This window comes from Zea mays, unplaced genomic scaffold, assembly GCF_902167145.1.
Source record: "Zea mays cultivar B73 unplaced genomic scaffold, Zm-B73-REFERENCE-NAM-5.0 scaffold_335, whole genome shotgun sequence".
NCBI lineage: Eukaryota > Viridiplantae > Streptophyta > Magnoliopsida > Poales > Poaceae > Zea > Zea mays.
In genome coordinates this window covers 6,968-26,539 of record NW_023366965.1, presented here as the reverse complement: position 1 = coordinate 26,539, position 19,572 = coordinate 6,968, and the positions used below count along the sequence as shown (strand labels likewise).

At 45.3% G+C, this 19,572-nt stretch overlaps 1 protein-coding gene across 1 annotated transcript in view; it reads right to left on the bottom strand.

Annotated features, from left to right (window-relative positions):
• Window positions 1-19,572, bottom strand: part of LOC118474816 (putative ATP synthase protein YMF19) — a 31,286-nt gene extending 11,714 nt beyond the window's left edge. Inside the window, exon 1 of the mRNA XM_035963769.1 lies at window positions 1-19,572. This exon is cut by the window's left edge and continues 11,714 nt beyond it. Coding sequence (XP_035819662.1) covers window positions 1-207 — 207 coding nt within the window. The 5' untranslated portion in view covers window positions 208-19,572.

Genomic DNA, 19,572 nt, shown 5'->3' with positions numbered 1-19,572 from the left:
TTTTCTCGAGATATCTTCCAAATTATTAGGGTCCTTGCTCCGGATCTTGTTCCCCCGGTGCGAAAGCAGTTGGTTCCGTAGTTTGAGAATTCTGCTAATTCCAAGTATTCCATTATTATTATTATAAAAGAGAATATAAAAAGTAAAGAGGAGAAGGCATAACCAGAAGAATTGTGAGAAATAAGTCAATTTATCAAGTTGAGGCATTTCGATTTCCAATCAAACCAACCCTCAAGACAGAAAAAGACTCCCTCCCAAAATAACCAAAAATACTAGTTGCCTTCTAACGCATAGACTAGAGCGTTTGTCCCATCCTTATCTAGTGGGCCAATGACATTACTATTCTACGCGTTTTCTGAGGAGCAACATGAGAGATAGACTTGACACCGACCCACGAAAACGAAACTTTTTAGTCTAGAAAGATTCCCAACCCGATATTGAGATCTGATGACTGAACACTCGTTTGAATAGCTCGAGGTGTCGACGGAGCTAACTTGTGAGACGGAGCTCACTTCTGAGATAGAGCTGTCTTCTTTCTCTTGGTTTCCATCCTTCCGTTACGAGATATCGTTTCGTACAATACTACTCTATGCAATATGCAATTTCGAGAAGAGAGCAGAGCTAGCCCACCGCATCCATCCAGCCTGAAAGGATTCACTCAACTGGACTCGCGGCTCTAGGTGATCCCAATGGATCCGTACAGGGTGATTTGAACTGCTCCTCTCGAGAAGATCGACGGATCGGGCGAGCAAGCAGGGAGAGTGCAGTATTGTGCTTGCGCCCTTAAATCAGAGAAATCGACAGGACAGATTTCGAGCCCGAAAAGAGAAAGTATCTCCTCTCCAATGAGAAGTATCTCTCCAGCGAAAGAATCTCCATCTCCTTCCTTCGGGAAACAAACCTTCCTTCCAGGTAGATAGCATTTCCACAGGAAAGAGAATCCGTATTGATTGACGTATTGAAACAATCAAGTCCGTCAAGATTGACAGGCAAGTGCAAGTCCGTTGACATGACAGGATCAAGTCCGTAGACAGGATCTAGTCCCGATAGGGTTGGTTCAGATCATATAGCTTAGGCTCAAGTAGCAAAGCAAGTCCAGTAGGTTGTTTAGGTTCCGGTCATATACATATAGGTTGAGGTTCCGTTCCGGTCATATAGATGTTTAGGTGGTTCCGGTCATATAGGTCATTCCAGCTATAAGCTATAGAAGCTATAGATAGGAGATGGGGGGGAAAGCCACATTCATTATAGGCTATGCTATGGGAACGAGATCCTTCCTTCTGGGAGCACATGGATCAGTGAGTTCTGGCATGATTGCTAGAACGAACGGAATCTACTCTACTGGCGTGGCGCTGCTGTAATTGTAATCACTGAGATTCCTTCTACCTATGATTTATTTGCTAGTAATAGTTCGAGATGAGATTGGCACTGTCTCAAATCCCAGCACGAATGCTTGGCACTGTAATCCCAAATGCATGGCACTACAGTAATCACTTACTTTCATTCTACCTACGATTTATTTGGTGGGGTGGCATCTATATCAGCTGCTTTCTACTCTCAAGACTCTATGGAATTCCCTATCTTCTTCTCTGGCCAAGGGTGAATCAATCGATTCAATCAAAGCAACCCAAGCATTCAAAAGTATCCGTTTTTAGTTCTTACTTTTGCCTGATCCGGAACCCTAACCCGCCCCAAAGATCACCCATACCCATCAAGAAAAAAGGCGCAACGAAGTGGGTTGTTATCGCGAGAGAGCCCAGCACTGGTTATTATGGTAAGTAGTCGACTTGGGTTGTACCATCGAAAGCAGAAAGCCCCCTAAGCAACGCACCAATCACCATTTCTTTTGCAATTGCATTTCTTTGAGTGCCAGCGAGTAAACGAGTTGGTATGACAAGAGATTCTTCATCATAGATGAGATGGCAGCCCGGCACCGGCACAAATAGACCTGATGGAGCTTGGAAAGATATATCTATGGATTGAGGGCCGGACTAAATCGGAAGGGCTCTCTGTTCTATTTATATTAGTAGTGGTAGACAGACAAATAGGCCCATTTTTGACCTCTTAAACATCCTTACATTGCTGCTTCAGTTGCTACCACTTTCCTAAACAATATTGGGAAGTTGCATGGAGTGCCAGCCACTATTGTATCTGACAGGGACAGGGTGTTCACTAGCTCCTTTTGGAGGGGCAAGCTATTGGACACTAAGTTGCAGTTGAGCTCTGCCTATCACCCTCAGACTGAGGGGCAGACTGAAAGAGTGAATGAATCAGTGTCTTGAGATGTATCTCAGGTGCTCAGTAAGTTCTACTCCAAAACAGTGGGTTAAGTGGTTGCCATTGGCTTGGTACAATTCGGCTCATCACTTCTGCAATCCTCTCCAGTTAAAGCACTCTATGGTATGGCCATGAACCCTCCACTGGAGCAGTGCCTCTCTTGGTTCACTCCACTCATTCAGATGTTCCGGATTTCCAAGTGCCAGGAAAGCACATGCTATTGAGCTGGAGCGGGAAGAGAACTGATTTCTTTCACTACCGACGGACGAGATCTGAAGTACTGAAGTAGTGATGGAATAGAATGGACGGATCGAAGTCGCGAAGGAGCCTGCCCATCTCAGCACCAAGGAAGAGATTGTTCGTTTTTGAATTTGAGCATGCATTTCTTTCAGTCTGTATCAAATCAAATCAAAAGTAGTGCAGATTCACTTTGAGACGGAATAGTCTCGGTAAAGGAAAGAGGCTATTGCTGAGCATCTCTATATTGATCTTCGCTTTTACGGACAACCTTTCTTTCTGTAGGTTTAGCCACCGATCCCGGAACTTTGAAATGTAGCAGCGGTGTTATGATTGCCCATGCAGTTTCGTTTGAGCTGCCGCAAGCAAGTAATTTTGGACGATAGGTTAGGACTTCTCTTATCAAGTTTTGAAGTTTGGACTTCTGTACGAGCTAAACCTGACTCGCTTTCAATCGTAATTTTTCTTACACATCTAAATACCGATGATAGTTCACAGAGAGTGTGGTGAACAATGAATTTACAACGTTGCTACTCTCTTCTTACAGAAAGGAAGCGCACCTTGCCTAGCCTAGCTTGATGGGAAAGAGAAGATATGTTTTAAGCTTTCACTATCTTAAACATGGGAAAAATGTTGACTCATAATCAATGCTATGTTGTCTTCCTAAGCCACCGAAGAGTACAAAGTATAACTCACCAAGTAGCTACCCTGGTTGTTTGTCCAGGAAATGGGGAATCGAATCAATAATAGGGAACTTAAATTGTCAGGTTAAGGGCGCTAAGCCTTCCAAGCCGTACCCGAGTATAACTGCCCGGAAGGTCGTTGAATTCGACTCTCAAACAGAAGACGATTTTTATGTACGTCTTACTCTTTAGAGTCTTTTTGATTATTGATAATACTTGATGTATGTAATAGTCTTGTTCTGATAGAAAACTCCACTTCTCTTGTTGTTTTTGTTGCAGGAAGCAGGAGAGGAGGCCCCTCTTTAAACATATGCCAGTTACGACGAGGATTGTGAAGAAAGCAATCTAGATGACAACGACAATTATGGTGATGATGAGATCGAATCACTTGTCAGAATACGCGCAATAAGCTGGTAAAAGTAAGATAATTTGGCTCTGCAGGTCGAAGTTGAGGATATGTACGAACCTTGAAAGAAGCCCACTTACCCACTCTTCTTTCCCCACCAAACCAACAAGTATACGGTTGGTGGGCCTCGGTTTCCTATGCCTACACCAGGAAATATTACCGATCGGAAAATGAATCGAAGAACTGAGGACGTTTCCCATACTCAAAAAACAGCTGCATAAATAAAAACAATATTGTTTTCAATTGGAATTTTCGTAAGGTTCCTTACATCGAAAACAATATTGTTGTATGTCCCGGACATAGTCAAATTCCCCACAACCAAAACAGTATTTTATAGAATATTTTGGCTGCCAGAATAATAATGAAAACGGGCATATCGAACCCCAGGAGCCGGCAAATTGTAAGCACCCCCTGCCGTACGAAACTTCCCTTGACTGCCTCCAGAATATGGGGATCGATAGGAAGAGACCCCTGGGACCCAAACCACATTACTAGAACTAGAAAAATGGGTAAGGCGGCCACCACGAGACGCATGGAGATCAGACAAAGTCTTACCGAAATTGGATTTCCTTTTCGCGTTGTTGAACTAAAAGTTCTTGAAGACGCCTGGCTTGCTTGGTCAAGCCCAAAGTGAAAGATACGGTGATTCCACATAGCACATATTTCCATCTTTTTCAGCTCTGCTCCCAAAAGAGAAAGGGAGACTTGGATTTTGGTCGGCGTTGGTTTTTCCAAGGTCTTTTGAGAACGTAAACATGAACGGAAGTAGCGTAGGACACCCACACTCGAAGAAATGGATCGATAAGAACAAACCGAACCTACACAGACAGAGAGATATTTACTTTTTTCACATCTGTAACTAAAACTAAAGGGCTGCATTTTCACATTTCTTTAAATGTAAAAAAAGATGTAGAACTGAATAGCGCAGCTGTTTTGGCTCGCAATAAAGCAAGGGTCCTGATCGAGCAAGACTACGTCCTATCTATCTACCTCTCCAAACACAATATCTTGAGTACCTATGATGGTGACTACATCTGCTGGCATGTGATGTTTGGACATAGAATCGAGTCCTTGTGAATGGGCAAAGCCAGGTGCTCTTATTTTACAACGGTAGGGACGATTACTCCCATTACTGACAAGAAAGACACCAAATTCACCTTTAGGTGCTTCAACTGCGGTATAGGTAGAAGGAGCTGGTACGGAAAAACCTTCTGTATAAAGTTCGAAATGGTGAATTGAGGTAGAGTAGACCGATGATCCGGTAGTCATTTGGCCGGCTATGGAAAGAAAAAGCTTGCATCTGCTCCCCCTAAACTATAACAGGTCCCATCTCTCTCCAAACCTAACGTGGTAGTTTCCCATCATAAGGCTTTCCATCTATAGATTGATTGAGCCATTACCCACTAAGGATCCCATTCGTTCAGAACTCAGTTGACTGCTTCTATAGATAAGGCGGAACGTCCTTAGTTCAGCATTATAGCACATAGTCTCCGACGCTACTACAGCGCTTCGCTAACTCGAAGCGCCTCGCTATGATATGAGAATGACGCTTCGCTAACGCTCGGCTAAGTCGTCGAACCCTCGCGCTGACCATTCGCTTTCTCAGTAGCGAAAGCGCTTCTCTTTGCCCCTTAACTTAATCTTAATAAAGTAAGTATTTGGAAAAGAAAGAGATTCTTGGTTTTATTGCTCCCGCTTCCTCATCTGCGCTCGTCAAGCCAACTTTGCTTTTTGGGAGGTGAAAGAGGAAGCGGACATTTCGAAATGACAGCATCGAAGATATCTATATACACAGGAACGCTTATTCCGGACTGCGTTCCGGAAAAAGTAGCCTACTTGACAGAAAGGGCGGGCACTCTCGGCTCGGGGGTAGGCACTCTCGTCTTTCAACCCCACCGTCACTTTGAATTTAGTGGGGCACTGTTTACTTTACTTACAGCCTCTACGAGTTGCAAGTGAATGGGGCCGGTGCGTGTGAACGGAAGGGTTCATCAAGCCATTTTAACCCCTAAACAAAATAGGAAGAGGGGTACTTGACTAATAGGGGGCAATTGCATCGCACCTGACTGTGAGGGACCTCTTGATACCTTATGTTCACTTCCTAACTAGTAGCCGGTTTCCTGTCGCGGAAGCCTTTTCCCAGTGCGCGGAGCCGAAGGTGTTAGTGCTTTCTCATGGGGTCAATAATGCTAATCCCTCTTTTTGTGCCGGGAAGAAGATAAGACCTTCTCTTGGTTTCCCAACCTGTTGCTTCTAAAGGCTGCCCTCTCTCGGCTGGATTTTGGTCCAGCCTACTACGAGGATCCCGTATCCCGTACATCGTCTTTCTCCCTCCTGGGTTCCCGTGGTTCCTATGCCGCCGCGTTTCCCGGTCCTTTTCTTTTTTAGTGCTTCGACCCGAAGCGATAGCTTGACGCGTTTTCCGTGGATAAGATGGCAGCGCTCCAGCTCACTAAAGAATGGGACGGCAGTGGTCCGCCGGCAAGCTCGTTCTGATCTTGGACGCAGTACATTGGAATCCTGAAGCACCACCACGAACGCTACCGCGCGTGCGCCTGCGGTGCGGTAAGGCACCACCCTGTTGTGCCAGCAGCCAACTCCGGCGTGTCAGCTTAGTTATCCTCATCAAGCCACAACCTTGATGTCTAGCTTCCCAACTGGTAGACGGTTCCCTTTCCCCCGGATCAATGAAGAAGGGAGAAGTCAGTTGATTCTTCCGAAGAACCGGAAGCGAAGCGCTATGCCGGGGCGAGGGGACGGGAAAAGAAACTGCTCCGAAGAAAGATATTGGGGTTCCCAATGCTTCTCCACGCCCAACGAGATGCGCCAACCTCGGGATGCTTTACTCCTAACCCCACGACGGTTCCGAGACGGAGCTTAACCTGAGTCTCGGTTAAGAACGGCGATGATCTACGTTTCACACGGCGCACGATTCCATGGATAGTTTCATTCGAGATCGTGATGGAGGACATAGCTTACGATCATCGGCTTTGATCATGCCACTAGGCATTCGATTAGGACATTGCACAATGATCCGAACACTTTGTCGCATCTCTTCGATACGAATACAGTAACGATCATAGCGATCTCCTCTGGTACCTACTGGTACGTCAAGATCCGATTGGTCATGAACATCGTAAGGTGCTGCTCTTCGCGAATCCCAGCATACCCCAGGTTGGGATGGGTAGGCCCACCACTTCACTTTTTCACTTTCACTTAGGCCCGGGCCAAGTCAGTGGGGGGACCCTGTCGGGCTCCTTCCCCCCCAAAACAAACTGTACGTGGGAGTTTCCCTTCATACGGCTCGAATCATTCTCAGATGCCCCGAGAGGCATCTTTCCTTATGATCTGGTGGTTCACACGCGCGCAAACGAGCACCGGCCGCAACAGCAAGGAACTATGACCAATAGAGTCAGACACAGAGCGTCATACTTCTTTATCTTGTGATGGTTGAGGAGTTTCTTTCTCAGAGGGTGCGGGACGCTTGCGGAGTCCGTACCACCACAGGTCGTTCTTGGGCAGATCCCGCTCCTAAACATAAGGGAGGGATAGGGGGAAAGGGGCCGGGCCTATCATATAAATAGGGTTGTAGAAAGACCACGTATTTTCATTCGACGTTCCGGGGCGCCCGATTCGATCAACGAATTTGGCGAGCTGATCTGCTTTGATCCAGGAGAAAGCCCAGTCAGCCACCTTTTCGGTGCAGGTCACGTGACCTACAGCTCGGCCTTCGCTTTTTGAGACTTCCTCTACCCACATCTCTATGTGCCCGCAGCACTTTCATATGGAGAAAGATGGGCTTACCATGTTCCATCAATAGCACCTAACCTATGCCGATTTTGGCGGACCGTGCTCCACCCCGGTGAACTCATGCGGTTCCGACGTGCCCAGAGGCCAGAGGCGAATCCGTTCACGGTCCGTAGGACCAACACCATTCGAAGGTTGATGGCCCGCCTAGAATAGGAATCTTTGACTGGGCTTACACACATTCGCTCACTTACGCTGTCCCCCCTCAGCTCACCCTAGCCCCGGGTACGTCGTCTCCAAGGCTTCACACAAAATCTTCACTGACAACATATGCATGCTTTTGTAGGGTCGGGCAGAACCGTTGTTGCCTGATGGGAACTTCCCCCATATTGCTATCAATGTCTTCATGTCGCACGACCTCTTAACATTACACCACTGAATCCCCAATCCTTTGCTTGCTGTGCAGTGACAGTACCAATATCCACTAATCGTTGTTTCCAGATACGGTTGCCGGTTGACATCTCTTCTAATTCGTCGATACGAGAAGCAAATTGTTGTGTGGAGGAATCAATATCTCGACATAAGCCAAGAGGCAGATCTTGTGCCACTCCACCAGGTCGTATGAAAACTGGCATGCATCCTGGCTCCCGGGACTCTTTCATAGAATTCCAACAATTTCTCCCGCTCCTCAAAAGCCCAAAGGAACGGAGTTGATGCTCCCACATCCATAGCATGAGTAGTTGAAGCAAGTGAATGATTTGAAATTCGAGTTATTTCACAGAATAACACTCGTATATATTGAGCTCGTAATGGTACCTCACAATTCAAAAGTCTCTCTACGGCTGAAGAATGAGCGTGTTCTTGGGCCATCGTAGAAACATAGATAGGGTCAACGACGGAACGAACAACGAAACTTTACGACAGCTTTTTCGTACACGTTCACTTGCATCACATACACAAGTGCTCTCTGAACCGTGCAATAAGGTCACCCATAACACGGCTCTCCCACTGGAGTTACCTTAGCCCCGGGCCATGCTATTCCATGATATTGGAATAATGGCAGCCTAACTACTTATTATCATCGTCTTGAAAGCTGGGCGCCTTTTGAATATGAGTGGGGCTCCTAGTCTAGGCGGCGCCTTCGTGGAGCCAAACCGAAGGAAGAGCAAAAGGGCGAGGCCACACCCGGCTTCGAATAGGAGGGGGGCTTAGCTCTGGATCCCGCCTGCTTGCAGAAATGAATGGATCAGAAAGGGGGCTGGGTTCTATTTCCGGGCCGGGCAGGAGGTGAAGGCCAGAAGAAGAAGAGAAGTGCGCCTTCCCGGTAAGGAAGAGGATAAAAAGGTGCTGTCATCTATCTCGACCTGTTTCCCGAGGCGTTGGAAATGAAGACCGGCTCAGAGAATCACTGGCGTGCTTTCTCTCCCCCATCGTTTCGCCAACAAAGAAGTCATCCTTGACTTGACGATTGACCATTCCATCCCTACCGAGCCGCCTCTTCGAAGTATTTACCTCTGCCTTTCTTTTTTCTCCAAATATAAAAGAAAAAATAAAGAACCTCGTCTGTGATTTAATCGGCCCTAAGGGAGTTTACTCGACCCATTCTCCAGTCTCCCGCACTGCTCAAGTGTGCGACTCCGTATGAGGACCTCCTTCCCTTTTGCTCTGCCCACTCTCCGTTCACACGGTTATCAAAGCGGAGGAAGGGTGGGCAGCAGGTACCACGAGCCCTCTGTCCCACACATCTATCAAGAAGCAAGTGTAGTTCACCGGTTCCACCGAATGCTCCTATCTCTCGGCAAAGATCGTGTGAGTGTGCAGTTATGCTTCGGATGCTTCGCCATGGAATAGATCGACTCTGTTCCCCTTCTTTTCCGGTGCACTCGCTTTATATCTCCGACACACAAGGAAGGACGTGGTGGGAAGAAAGCAGCCCTAGCCTCTGTCCGGTCGATCATTCCGCTGGCATCTTGCATTCACGCCTCCGTTTGACTGCCGCTCGGGAATGTAGTTGTAGATACGTGAGTCTTAGTGGGTCGTTGGCTCCACCTCTTATCTCCTTCTACGACATGCTGTAGTCGTCGCCATATTCAATATGTCACTTAGTCATATCTGCCTCGCAGCGGGTCAGCACCCCCGAAAGAAAGGGAGGACTTCATTCAGTGACTCCGCGATCGCCCTCTGAACGATCAAAATAAGGTAAAGCTTGAAGATAAGTTTTGTACTCGATTAATTTCTCAGTCCCTCTAGTCGGTGGGCGCCGGCCGGATCCCCCTGAAAACCGTACGTGCGGGTCTCCCCGCATGCGGCTCACGCCATTTGAGGTGGCCCAGCATTCATTCGCAAATCCTGTAGTGAAATTGAGACCGCTCGACCAGCAAGAGGATGCGCCTAGCGCTAGTTGCTCAATCCCTTGCTTGTTCGGAAGCTAATTCGCGTGTAGGCAGCGCTGTCTGTCTACCGTTGACTGTATCTATTCATTGATACATTGGCCCGCTCCCCCCCTCTTTTTCCAAGAATGAATGAGCTGCTCGGACCTTCCATTTCCGTCAAATGACCCGGCTTCCCCTGGCTCTTCCACCGTCCGGGCTCCCTTTCCTCCCTATGCTCCCCCGGCGCAGGCCCACCACGCTTCGCGCCTGCGGCGTTTTCGCCAGACGGTCTTTGCCAGTAGTGCCATCCTCCCCGCAGGCTGTCTGTATGGGTGGGTTGTCCCTTGCTGCTACGTTCTGTTAGGCGCTATGAATTACAGGAAATTAAGTGGTTGACTTGGACAGCAGGCGGGTTACACGTTCCACTGTGCCGAGATGTGAGGTGCAGGTGGTGATGATCACCCCGGGGTATGCGCTAGCGCCCTTGACGGGCACTCCAGGACCCGCCTACGCTCGCCCAGGTCGGTCCTCCGACCAGATGTGTGGATAACGAGGCCACCTTCACAACCTTCTCCCTTCTATCTTTATCCAAAGTCAGGTAGAGCGGTTCGCTTGAGTTGCTCAACCGTCCCTTTGCCCGGTGCTCATGACGCGCTACTCCACCGTGCTAGCGGCATAGGAGCCTACTCAGCGTCAGCGGCTTCGTGCCGCACTGGAGTGATCCAATATGTGGTTCCGCACGTTCCACCACTTCTCCGTTCATTTCCAATACTGATCGTGAAACACCATGAGCAGCAGGATGTTGAGGTCCGGAATTCGAAGTGAAATTCTTGATTTGCCCGTTCCTAGTCGTCATGGGAAAGAAATAAGAAAGAAATAAGAAAGAGATTATTCCCCTAGAGCTTGTCCCACCTGTACTAAAAATGCATCTCCGCGCGTCTACCTGGCGCTTTTATTAGCCGCCTTGCATGCAAGCGAAGCGCTATTGGCGGCAATTAATAGCTCACTGAGCGATGATTGATGCAGTCAGTCAGTGCCCTCGATTATTCCTGATAGAAGGATCATGGCGCCCCGGAAGCATTCCATCCAGCAGCAGCATCTCCTTCACAACCACGCGAGGACAAAACTGATGTTAGCTACATTCGAGCGTTCACCGCACAGAGGCGATCTCGAACACTACCTATGATAATAAATCCAAAGGAAAGGTCGATAAATGATTCAATCTGACTTTATCGGTATTCTGGATTGAGTAAAAAAGGGATATATGAAGTTCAAGGCCTTGCCAAAACCGTCATGGCCCTATTATGTATAGGCCGTACTAAGCCAATAGCGAATAACAAACTCTTTCCTGCTCCCTCGACCTTAATTTAATTCACTCCCATCCTGCCAAGCCTCAGCTGCCAGCGCATTGTATCTAAGCACACTGTGGCAAATTGATACAAGTAGCTAAAGATCTCGCATCCGAGGCCGAACGGTTAGGCAACACTAGGGCGCCTGGGTAAAAATTCCGTTTACCAAACAAGATGTCGAGAGGCGAACTCTGTAATTCCCCTCCTGCAAAAGTGATAGCGGCTGTAGCATCCGTGTGGAAGAGGGTAAGCTTTCGGCAACACCTTTTTCAGATTGGAAAGGATGAATACTTGTGTTGGGTCCTGCAGACCAGGATAGCCTCAGATCAAAACCGAAATGTGCCAGGGGTTGATCATAGAAGCCAGGGCAATAAGTATTCTGGAATTTGAGCGCTTATGTAGCTAATAACTCTGCCACCTGAATACTTGATTCATTAAGGTCGTCACCCTATACCCATCATATGAGGAGCTTTGGACCAAATGGTGCCTAGCCTTTCGAAAGGAAGCCTGTCTGTCTGTACACACCTTATGACTCGAGTGTACCAAAAGAGATCGGATCCCGATTCAATACTTCCTAGATTTACGGGTTGTTCTTCGCTGAGAGCTTCTTCACTCAATTACCAAGATTCAATCGACTTTCTTTTCCGCTCGCTGCCCGATGCGTTCTTTATTAAAGCCCAGCTATACGTGGAAGGATAGGTGGAAGGCACATGCTTCTCTTTACGACGTAAAGGAAAGACCTCTTTTATAATTCTATACTAGTTCCTATGGCGTAAAGGAAAAGAGTTTCATTTCGGCTATTACATCTATGGGTCAACGAGTTTCTGGAGTCTCTTAAAGAGGGGATCGAAGCAAGGTCCAATCCCATTATTCTAAATTATTCTAATACGAGTATCTCACAGATGAAGAAGTGAGCAAGCCTTTCTCCAATGGATTCTAACAGCGCAGACTAGGCATCTTTATCAGATTTCCATTTCTATATTAGTTTAGTTTAGTAAAGCCCCTTTTTTAAATCCTTTCACGCTTTCCCTTTGCCGAAGGCCGGCCTCTTTAGTTCCTACGTTTTCGGAAAAGAAGGTGAGACGCTAGCTAGCAACGGGAAAAAACGAGTAGTTAAAGATGTGAATGTAAGACTACTCGAAAGTACTTCCATTTTTATTATATTATATAGTTTCTAATAGAGAGTACAGTTGTATCTATGTGCGAAACGACGAAAGAAAGATGGAAGGCCCAAAGAGCTCTACAGTAGTGCCCCGGAATGGGGTCGTAGAGCCGGTAACCCACTCTGTTTAGTATTTTGATTTCGTTCAAGGTGTTGCTCTGTCAAATAGAGATTGTGTGGGTGTTCAGTCTACCACTCATGTTCACGTTCTACAAATCTAAGGGAGTGCTCCTAGACTGGACGACTTCCCGTAAATAACCTAGTTCATGTTCCTTTGAAAGAAATAAAATGAAAGCTTTTGAAGCGAAGATGTCAACGCGGTGCTAGGTTTGCGCCGGCCACGATTATTTATAAGTATATTGGAAAGAAGAGTGACTAGGCTACGGTCTAACTTTTTCTTCCTAGCGGAGTTCAATACGAAAATAAAGGCGCTCCGCGTTGGGAATGGCGTACGTAGTACGGGTGGTATTTCCGGTATAACTGATCAGGGTTGTTCTGAAAGCAAGTCAATTGGTGCTTTGGAAAGTGAGTGCCAGAGGCTAGTCACTGCTTGGTTTACAGAAGGGAAGGAAGAAAGAGATACCGAAGCAGATTCAGTATAGAAAAGAAGAAATTGATACCATTCATTCCAGCTTATTTGATACCCACTTAAAGTTTCTATCAAACCATGTCTTTTTCTTCGAACGTCAATCTCGTAGGAATTTAGATTGGAAGTGTGGTATTGAAGGGCGAAGCCTTTACTCTTTTACTTGTTTCTTTGAATATAATATAACATAGTATTGACTACGCACTTCGAAAGATAATGGTGTATTCCGAGGATCAGTCCGTTTTTTATTGAATTCGCAAATTGATAGATCTGGATGATTAAAAGAATGATTCTTCCCTGGGTATTTCCCCGCTACCATTATGGAAATTGGAGCTTTTCAATTCCATTTTGGAGATGCTCGTAACGATTTTTTTCTTTTGGGTGGGCAAGAAAAGGATTTGACTCTTGAAGATATCAACTCATACGCCTGCTCCATACATTAAAAAACATTTTGGGTACTTTCTATTAGAATGGATAAATAGAAATGGGTACATTCCTCTTTCTCTTTCCTGGCCAAACTACCAAAAAAAAAAGAAGAGAGAGAGCTGTAAGAGCGGTAAAAGCAAGCTCGGTGGCCCGGTTCACTACAGGTTGATGTATCCTTTTGAAAGAAAAGTCAATCTCTCTAAAAAATAAGCACTTCAACAAGTCAGGGCCCTTTTTTATACAACTCCTATGCGTAATTGATAGCTTTTTGGTATTCTCCATATATACTACTAGGTACGAAATAACAGGAAAGATAGAAATAGTGACTTTGGCTTCAAATAGAGAGCAGCTTAAAGGGAAGGAGGACAGCTCTGAAAAAATAACTGAACACTGGCTAGGAACTGGGCTGCACTAAGCCCGGCACTTTTTGGGCTTCTTCATGAATCTCGTTTTCAGGTAAGGTCAGACTTATTGAATATATATCTGAAAGAAAGCAAAGGAATGAATCGTTTTTCCAATTACCTTCTCTCGAAAACCATAGATCTTCTGGTTACCATTGACTATCCGGCACTTTCGTCTGTAGAGCGAAGCAAGAAATTGCATGGAAGGGCTTGCCCTGCTAATATCAGCCTTGTTTGGAACAATAGATGCAATCCATTTCAGTGTATGTCACTGAGTTCACCATTGCAGTTGAGACGTCAGGCAATTGAGCGTTCCCTAGAGTTTGGTTCAAAGGCTAAGGACTCCCCGCCGCCTTCATAAGGGCACTAAGGCGGAGCACGGAAAAGAAAATGGGGCACCCATGTTTTACCAGTCCCGGATCTCAGGGCCGTTTTGCACATGAACGAAATCGAATTTCATTGCGGGAAATTTGGATTTCATGAGGGAGGAAAAGGCAAGGCGGAGGGTGGAGAGTCGTACAATGCATTGGTGGGATGAAGGTGCTAGCTTGGCTGAGATAGGAAGTTTCGATGTGTATGTAGATTTGGTTCTAGTGCCCCCACCCTTTTCGAGATCTGTCAGGATTTAAAAGATGTTATAGTGTAAACTATAGAGAAATGGAATGAATGAAATGTATCTAAGAAGAAAGGAAGCCATGCTCCATCCTGTTTATAAAAAGAACATCACCTCCCTTCCCTTTTGGTTAGATACCGCTCCGTTAGGTACTAATGCTTCTACCTATCACCCTCCGGGTGAGTTTGAGAGCTGTGTTTTTTCCAACGTTAATAGCATTCCGCGAGAAAAGAGAAAAGTCATCTACTGATGTTGTCAGCGGAGTCCCTCGTCCATCCATGTATGAATAGCGGTATCCCCCATTTTGGACAGTGATGAGGTAGTCGACGCAATTTGCATGTGTATTTGCGTTCGGCTTTGCTACTTTCCTTCTAGACTATAAAAGAATGTCCGCGGAAGGGAATAGTCTACGTGGCCCGGGCCCGGGGTAGTCTTTCAATTCCTTTATCGGGTGGGAGAGTTTAGAACCTGTTAAGCCAATAGCTGCAGCTTTAGTCACACTAGCTACATCAGTGGATCATGGATTTAGCATACCACCTCAGAATAGTCTACGTGGCCCCTACTTTTATTTTACTACTTTTTTTTCCAGTAATGCAGACAGCCCTTTTTAAAGCGCTAGGCCGGGCAGTTGGTACGAAAACAGAACCATTAGTGGAGTAAGATCCCGATCAAAGCAGAGCGGTCTAATCGAAATAATCATATCTAAGAGCAGGCAGGCACACGACTGGATATCAAAGGTGGGGCTCCCCTCCTCTACTCTACTCTACTCTACTAAATGAAATGAAATAGTATTTGTATTTGGGTCGTCTTTGTGTTCGATTCGAATAGAAGCGCCATTGTCATCCGCTGCAGTTCTTCATAGTCCGTCCTAGTAAGCTGGTAGGTTGGTGGATGTGAACATAAACTCCTCATATTTCCTACTGTTGCTTCCTGTATAAAGGAAGAGTTGTCAGACAATGATACTCTTTCCAAATCTGCAATCTTCGTCGTTGTAATGCCTCAGTCATCAATAGTAGATAGTTGCTCAACTATGCAATAAGGATTTTCCTCTCCTCACAGATTGGAGGACTTTCACTTGACTCACTAGTGGGTTTTGCCTCGGGAAACAAGAATATGGATTTGAGCAAGTCTGTTTTCCCATGGGCCTACTACCTGCTATTTTCAAAGCGTAGAGGACCCGCCTTTCTGATCAAAGTATGCTTCCCTTATGGGCGAAACCACTGAATCGGACGGATCCTTTTTTCTTGGATTGACCAGGCCAGCTTCTCCACCCAATTCTTTTCTTACGAGACGAGATAGGCACAGTGTCAGGGTCATGTGATGTGAATGGTTTGTTTGATCTGTTTCTTGTCCCTATGGGTTCGATTGGCAATCAGGATATCGGTCGCTTGGCACTAGTCGAATAGGCGATTCAGTCGTGATAGTGCCATCCCTTGCCCCTTGGAGTGAGTTGAAAGCACTCTTCCAGCTCTTGATTCGCGGAATTCATTACGAAGCAAGATTTCATTTCATTTCCATTTACGTCATTAGCAAAACAAGCAAGATTCACCTCAGGATACGACGAATTCTGGAACACTTCCTTGATTGATATATGCATTTTCTAGAGCAGGCACCATTGACTGCTTCTTCAACGTCTATACTATACGAGACGAGACGAGTTATTGTACGAGTCAAGCTTGCTCCAGACCAAGCTCACTTTACACGGGCTTAGAACTCAACCTGACCCAACAAGAAAACGGATAGACGCAGCGCAACGGCTTGATAGCCTGACTCAGCAAGAGGCGAGGATGCACGTGACTAACTAAAACAGCTTTCGCGCTATCAACTTCTTTGATCGAACCTGGCCTGGCGATTGAAGCATTCGAGATATAGAAGAAACTGCCCAAGTCAACCGGATATTCCAAAGCAAGGGTTATGAATCAAAAGAGAAGTGCCAGCTGGATCTCTGGTTCAAAGTTCAGGGCATGGAATTGATTCGTATGCTCGTTCTCTCGCTGAGCAGAACCATCTCTGTCTGAGAAGACCCAGTCTCCCAGTGTTTCTAGAAAAGGAAATCCCATTCGTCAACCTAAATGGAAGGGCAGGTAAGGGAAGGCCAGCAGGAAATTCAGTAAGTAAGGTATCTCAGTGCCAGTGCTCTCCGGTTTCAAGTTGATGCGGGCAGTCGTGGGGACAGGCAAAGCTGGGATGCCTTACTAGCAGGAATGAAAAGGTATGTATGAACCAACAAAGGTCAAGTAGACGAACACATATCCACTCCACTAGAGAAAGCGTCGAACCAGGGAAGAATGAATGGTTAGAACCAGTCAAGGGTGCCGTACTCATGCCTACGGGGAAAGAGACTGATCCGTATCTGATACGCCTTCACTTCTTTCGAGCTTCTTATTCGATTTCTTAAATGACTTCTTCGGGCCTTACCCTAGACTACCTTCACTTAACTTAATGCAGAAGCCAGAGTTCGAGGAAAGCGGTAGTTGGTTATTTCGGGATGAATTTCTATTTCTAAAATGTGGATGAACATAAATGGACGGAAACGAGAAAAATGCATAATTCATATAAGTTCATTCGAAAGAATGAGGATTCATGATGTCTCTTCCCAACCATTCTTCCTGAGGAAGGCACCTCCGATCGAGTCCTTAGCGCCATGGATATTCTTCGCAGTGCCTTTGGATGCTTCTCAGAAACCGCCTCTTTCCACTGGCTATATGAAATTCCAAATGAGACTTCCCTGCGTCGCCAAAGGAATGGGAAACTTCTTGGTTCGAAACCTTTGATCCTATGCCGCCTGTCTGAAAATAAATATAAGCAAGGCACCTATGACTACGAATCCGAAGGCCAAGCATGCGGATTTGACATGGTTTCCCACTTTTCTCAGAGTCACTGGGCAATAGAAAAGTATACAAGCACATTTCCAATCTACATAAAGATACCAACCAGGTATCTACTTCAAAGACAGGGCGTCGGCGATCCTCTACTATTAAGAGACAGATAACAATGGTGCCGACAGAGATGGACAGAACTGCAGAGAATACCTCTCCGGAGAAGTCCTTACATGTCTCAAACTAAATAAATCCAACCTGCAAGAAGACACACAAAAAAGAAAAATATGAACTATCCTCCACTGACAGCAAAAAAATTGGCCGAAGTGAAAAGACTCTTGAAAAAGAGTCAGATTCCTGAATTGGAATATAGAGAATACGAGTATGAGGTTAGATATGAGAAAGAAATGCGTGAATTAGAATTGCAGAAAGATAAAATTAAGAGCGATTTCTTTAACTGTAATTATAACCCGATCAGGGAGTCAGTTAGGGTATCAACGGATAGAGACCCTGATTTAGAGGATGAAAAAAGAGAGCAGCTAGGAGAGTCTATGCAGGCTGAATGGGAGAGACTAAGGCGGGGTGTAGAAGTCGGTACTTCAGAAGATATCAATGTTGACACAGTCAAACGTTGGGGTTTGCAAAATAATAAGTACAACGCTGAACACTGGATCCCTCCAGGGGGTCAGCGCACAGCTGAGGATATGGGAAAACTCTACCAATTCTGGGATGAATTCATTGAAACATATGAAAATGAGGTTATGATGAATTCGGGGTACAGGGAACCCTTAAATAAAGATAAAGTGTTTAATACACTACTAGATCATTCTAATAATAAGACCAATCAGACGGCTGAGGAATTAAAAGGCATTCAAACTAAAATAGAACGTATGACTATGTATTTTTATGAGGCCAATGTCTATGAATCATTAGGTCAGTTGAAGAATAAGTTCATCAATATAGATGAGCAAACAGCAAAGGATTACCTTCTTGATAAGTTAGAGAAACCAGACGATCTAGATATCGTTAGAGCTATGGGCACCTATACACTGGAATGTATAGTTGTATTTGTCTTAAGCAAGCAGTTTAATGTGTTTGCTTTGGAGAAGGCTAGTGTTCAAGTTGCTACATTGGTGAGTGAACTAGATTCCGCAGCTAAGATTGAGTATAATCGTATAATCGCTGAGGGTAGAAAGCGCAAAAAAGCTAAGCGGGGTGATAAGCAGATAAATGAAGATGAAAACATCTTATTGCAAGATAAAGGTGTGGATACCTTTAATGGTGATGTACATTCCGAGCTGGATAGAAAGAAAAAGAGCATATCAAAACAAACGAATCGAAAAAGAGTTCGAATCAGTAAACATAAGGAGCCCGGTATAGGGGAAGCCCTGTTTGGCTGGCTGGCTAGCAGGAAATTGATAGAAGTCAAAAAACCTGTTTTTCTCTTTGATAAGAAGAATAAGAAGCCAAAAAATGTAATATACCCGGGCTATGTAGATTGTCTATTTGACATTAAAGATCTACCCTTCTGTTCAACCTTACCTATGGTATACCCTCCAGCCGATTGGGAATTACGGCCCACCGCAACCGCGGAAGTCTCGGATCCATATATAACGAATCTGACCCCTCTATCGAGTTATAGAGGTGGTTACCTCACAACCCTACAAAGGGAGAGTGGAGATAGTCCGACTCTCTTAAGTGAAAAAGATTATGGTGTATTTGACATACATATCGATCGCGAGAGATCTCAACCAGTGTTGAGTGCTGTGAAGAAGCTTCAGCGGCAGCCCTATCGAATTAATAAATTAGTCTATGATTTTATACAAAAACATTGGAGTGTATTAGTGTCCGTGGGGCTTCTCAGGCCGAAGAATCTAGCTTTATTTAAACGAAAGGAGGCGCTCAGGCTACTATCTAGCCTTTTGTTTAAACACGAGGAGCTTTCAACGATTTATCGATATAGTGAGTTGAAATCTGTATTGTTAAAAAATATACACGCGTCAACCTTCGAACTATATACTATGAAAATAGCTGAGGCTTATCTAGATTATAAAATCTATTTTCCAATCTTTCTGGACTTCAGGGGGCGAAATTACCGCCATGGACCCTTCCATTTCCACGAACGTGATTTAGTGAGATCACTCATCATATTTGATGAAAGTGATGACTCAGCAGCACATACTATAAATAGTGATGATGAGGATAGAATCCTCCATAATTTCCTTATATCAGCGGCATACCATAAATCTAAATTTGGTGTATACCAAGACGCTATGGAGTTTATCTCTAAAATAATACCAGATATGGTAAGTAAACCTACATTCTTTGAAAAAGATATCTTTATGGATACACTGTGCTGCAGGCACCCATTTCAGTATATATCATCATGTATAAGTTTGAAGACGTACGCGGATACAGGAGACTTGTCTGTGCTGCGATACACACCAGTATCCCAGATGCCTCAGCAAGTGCTTATCAGATGATGAGTTACTTT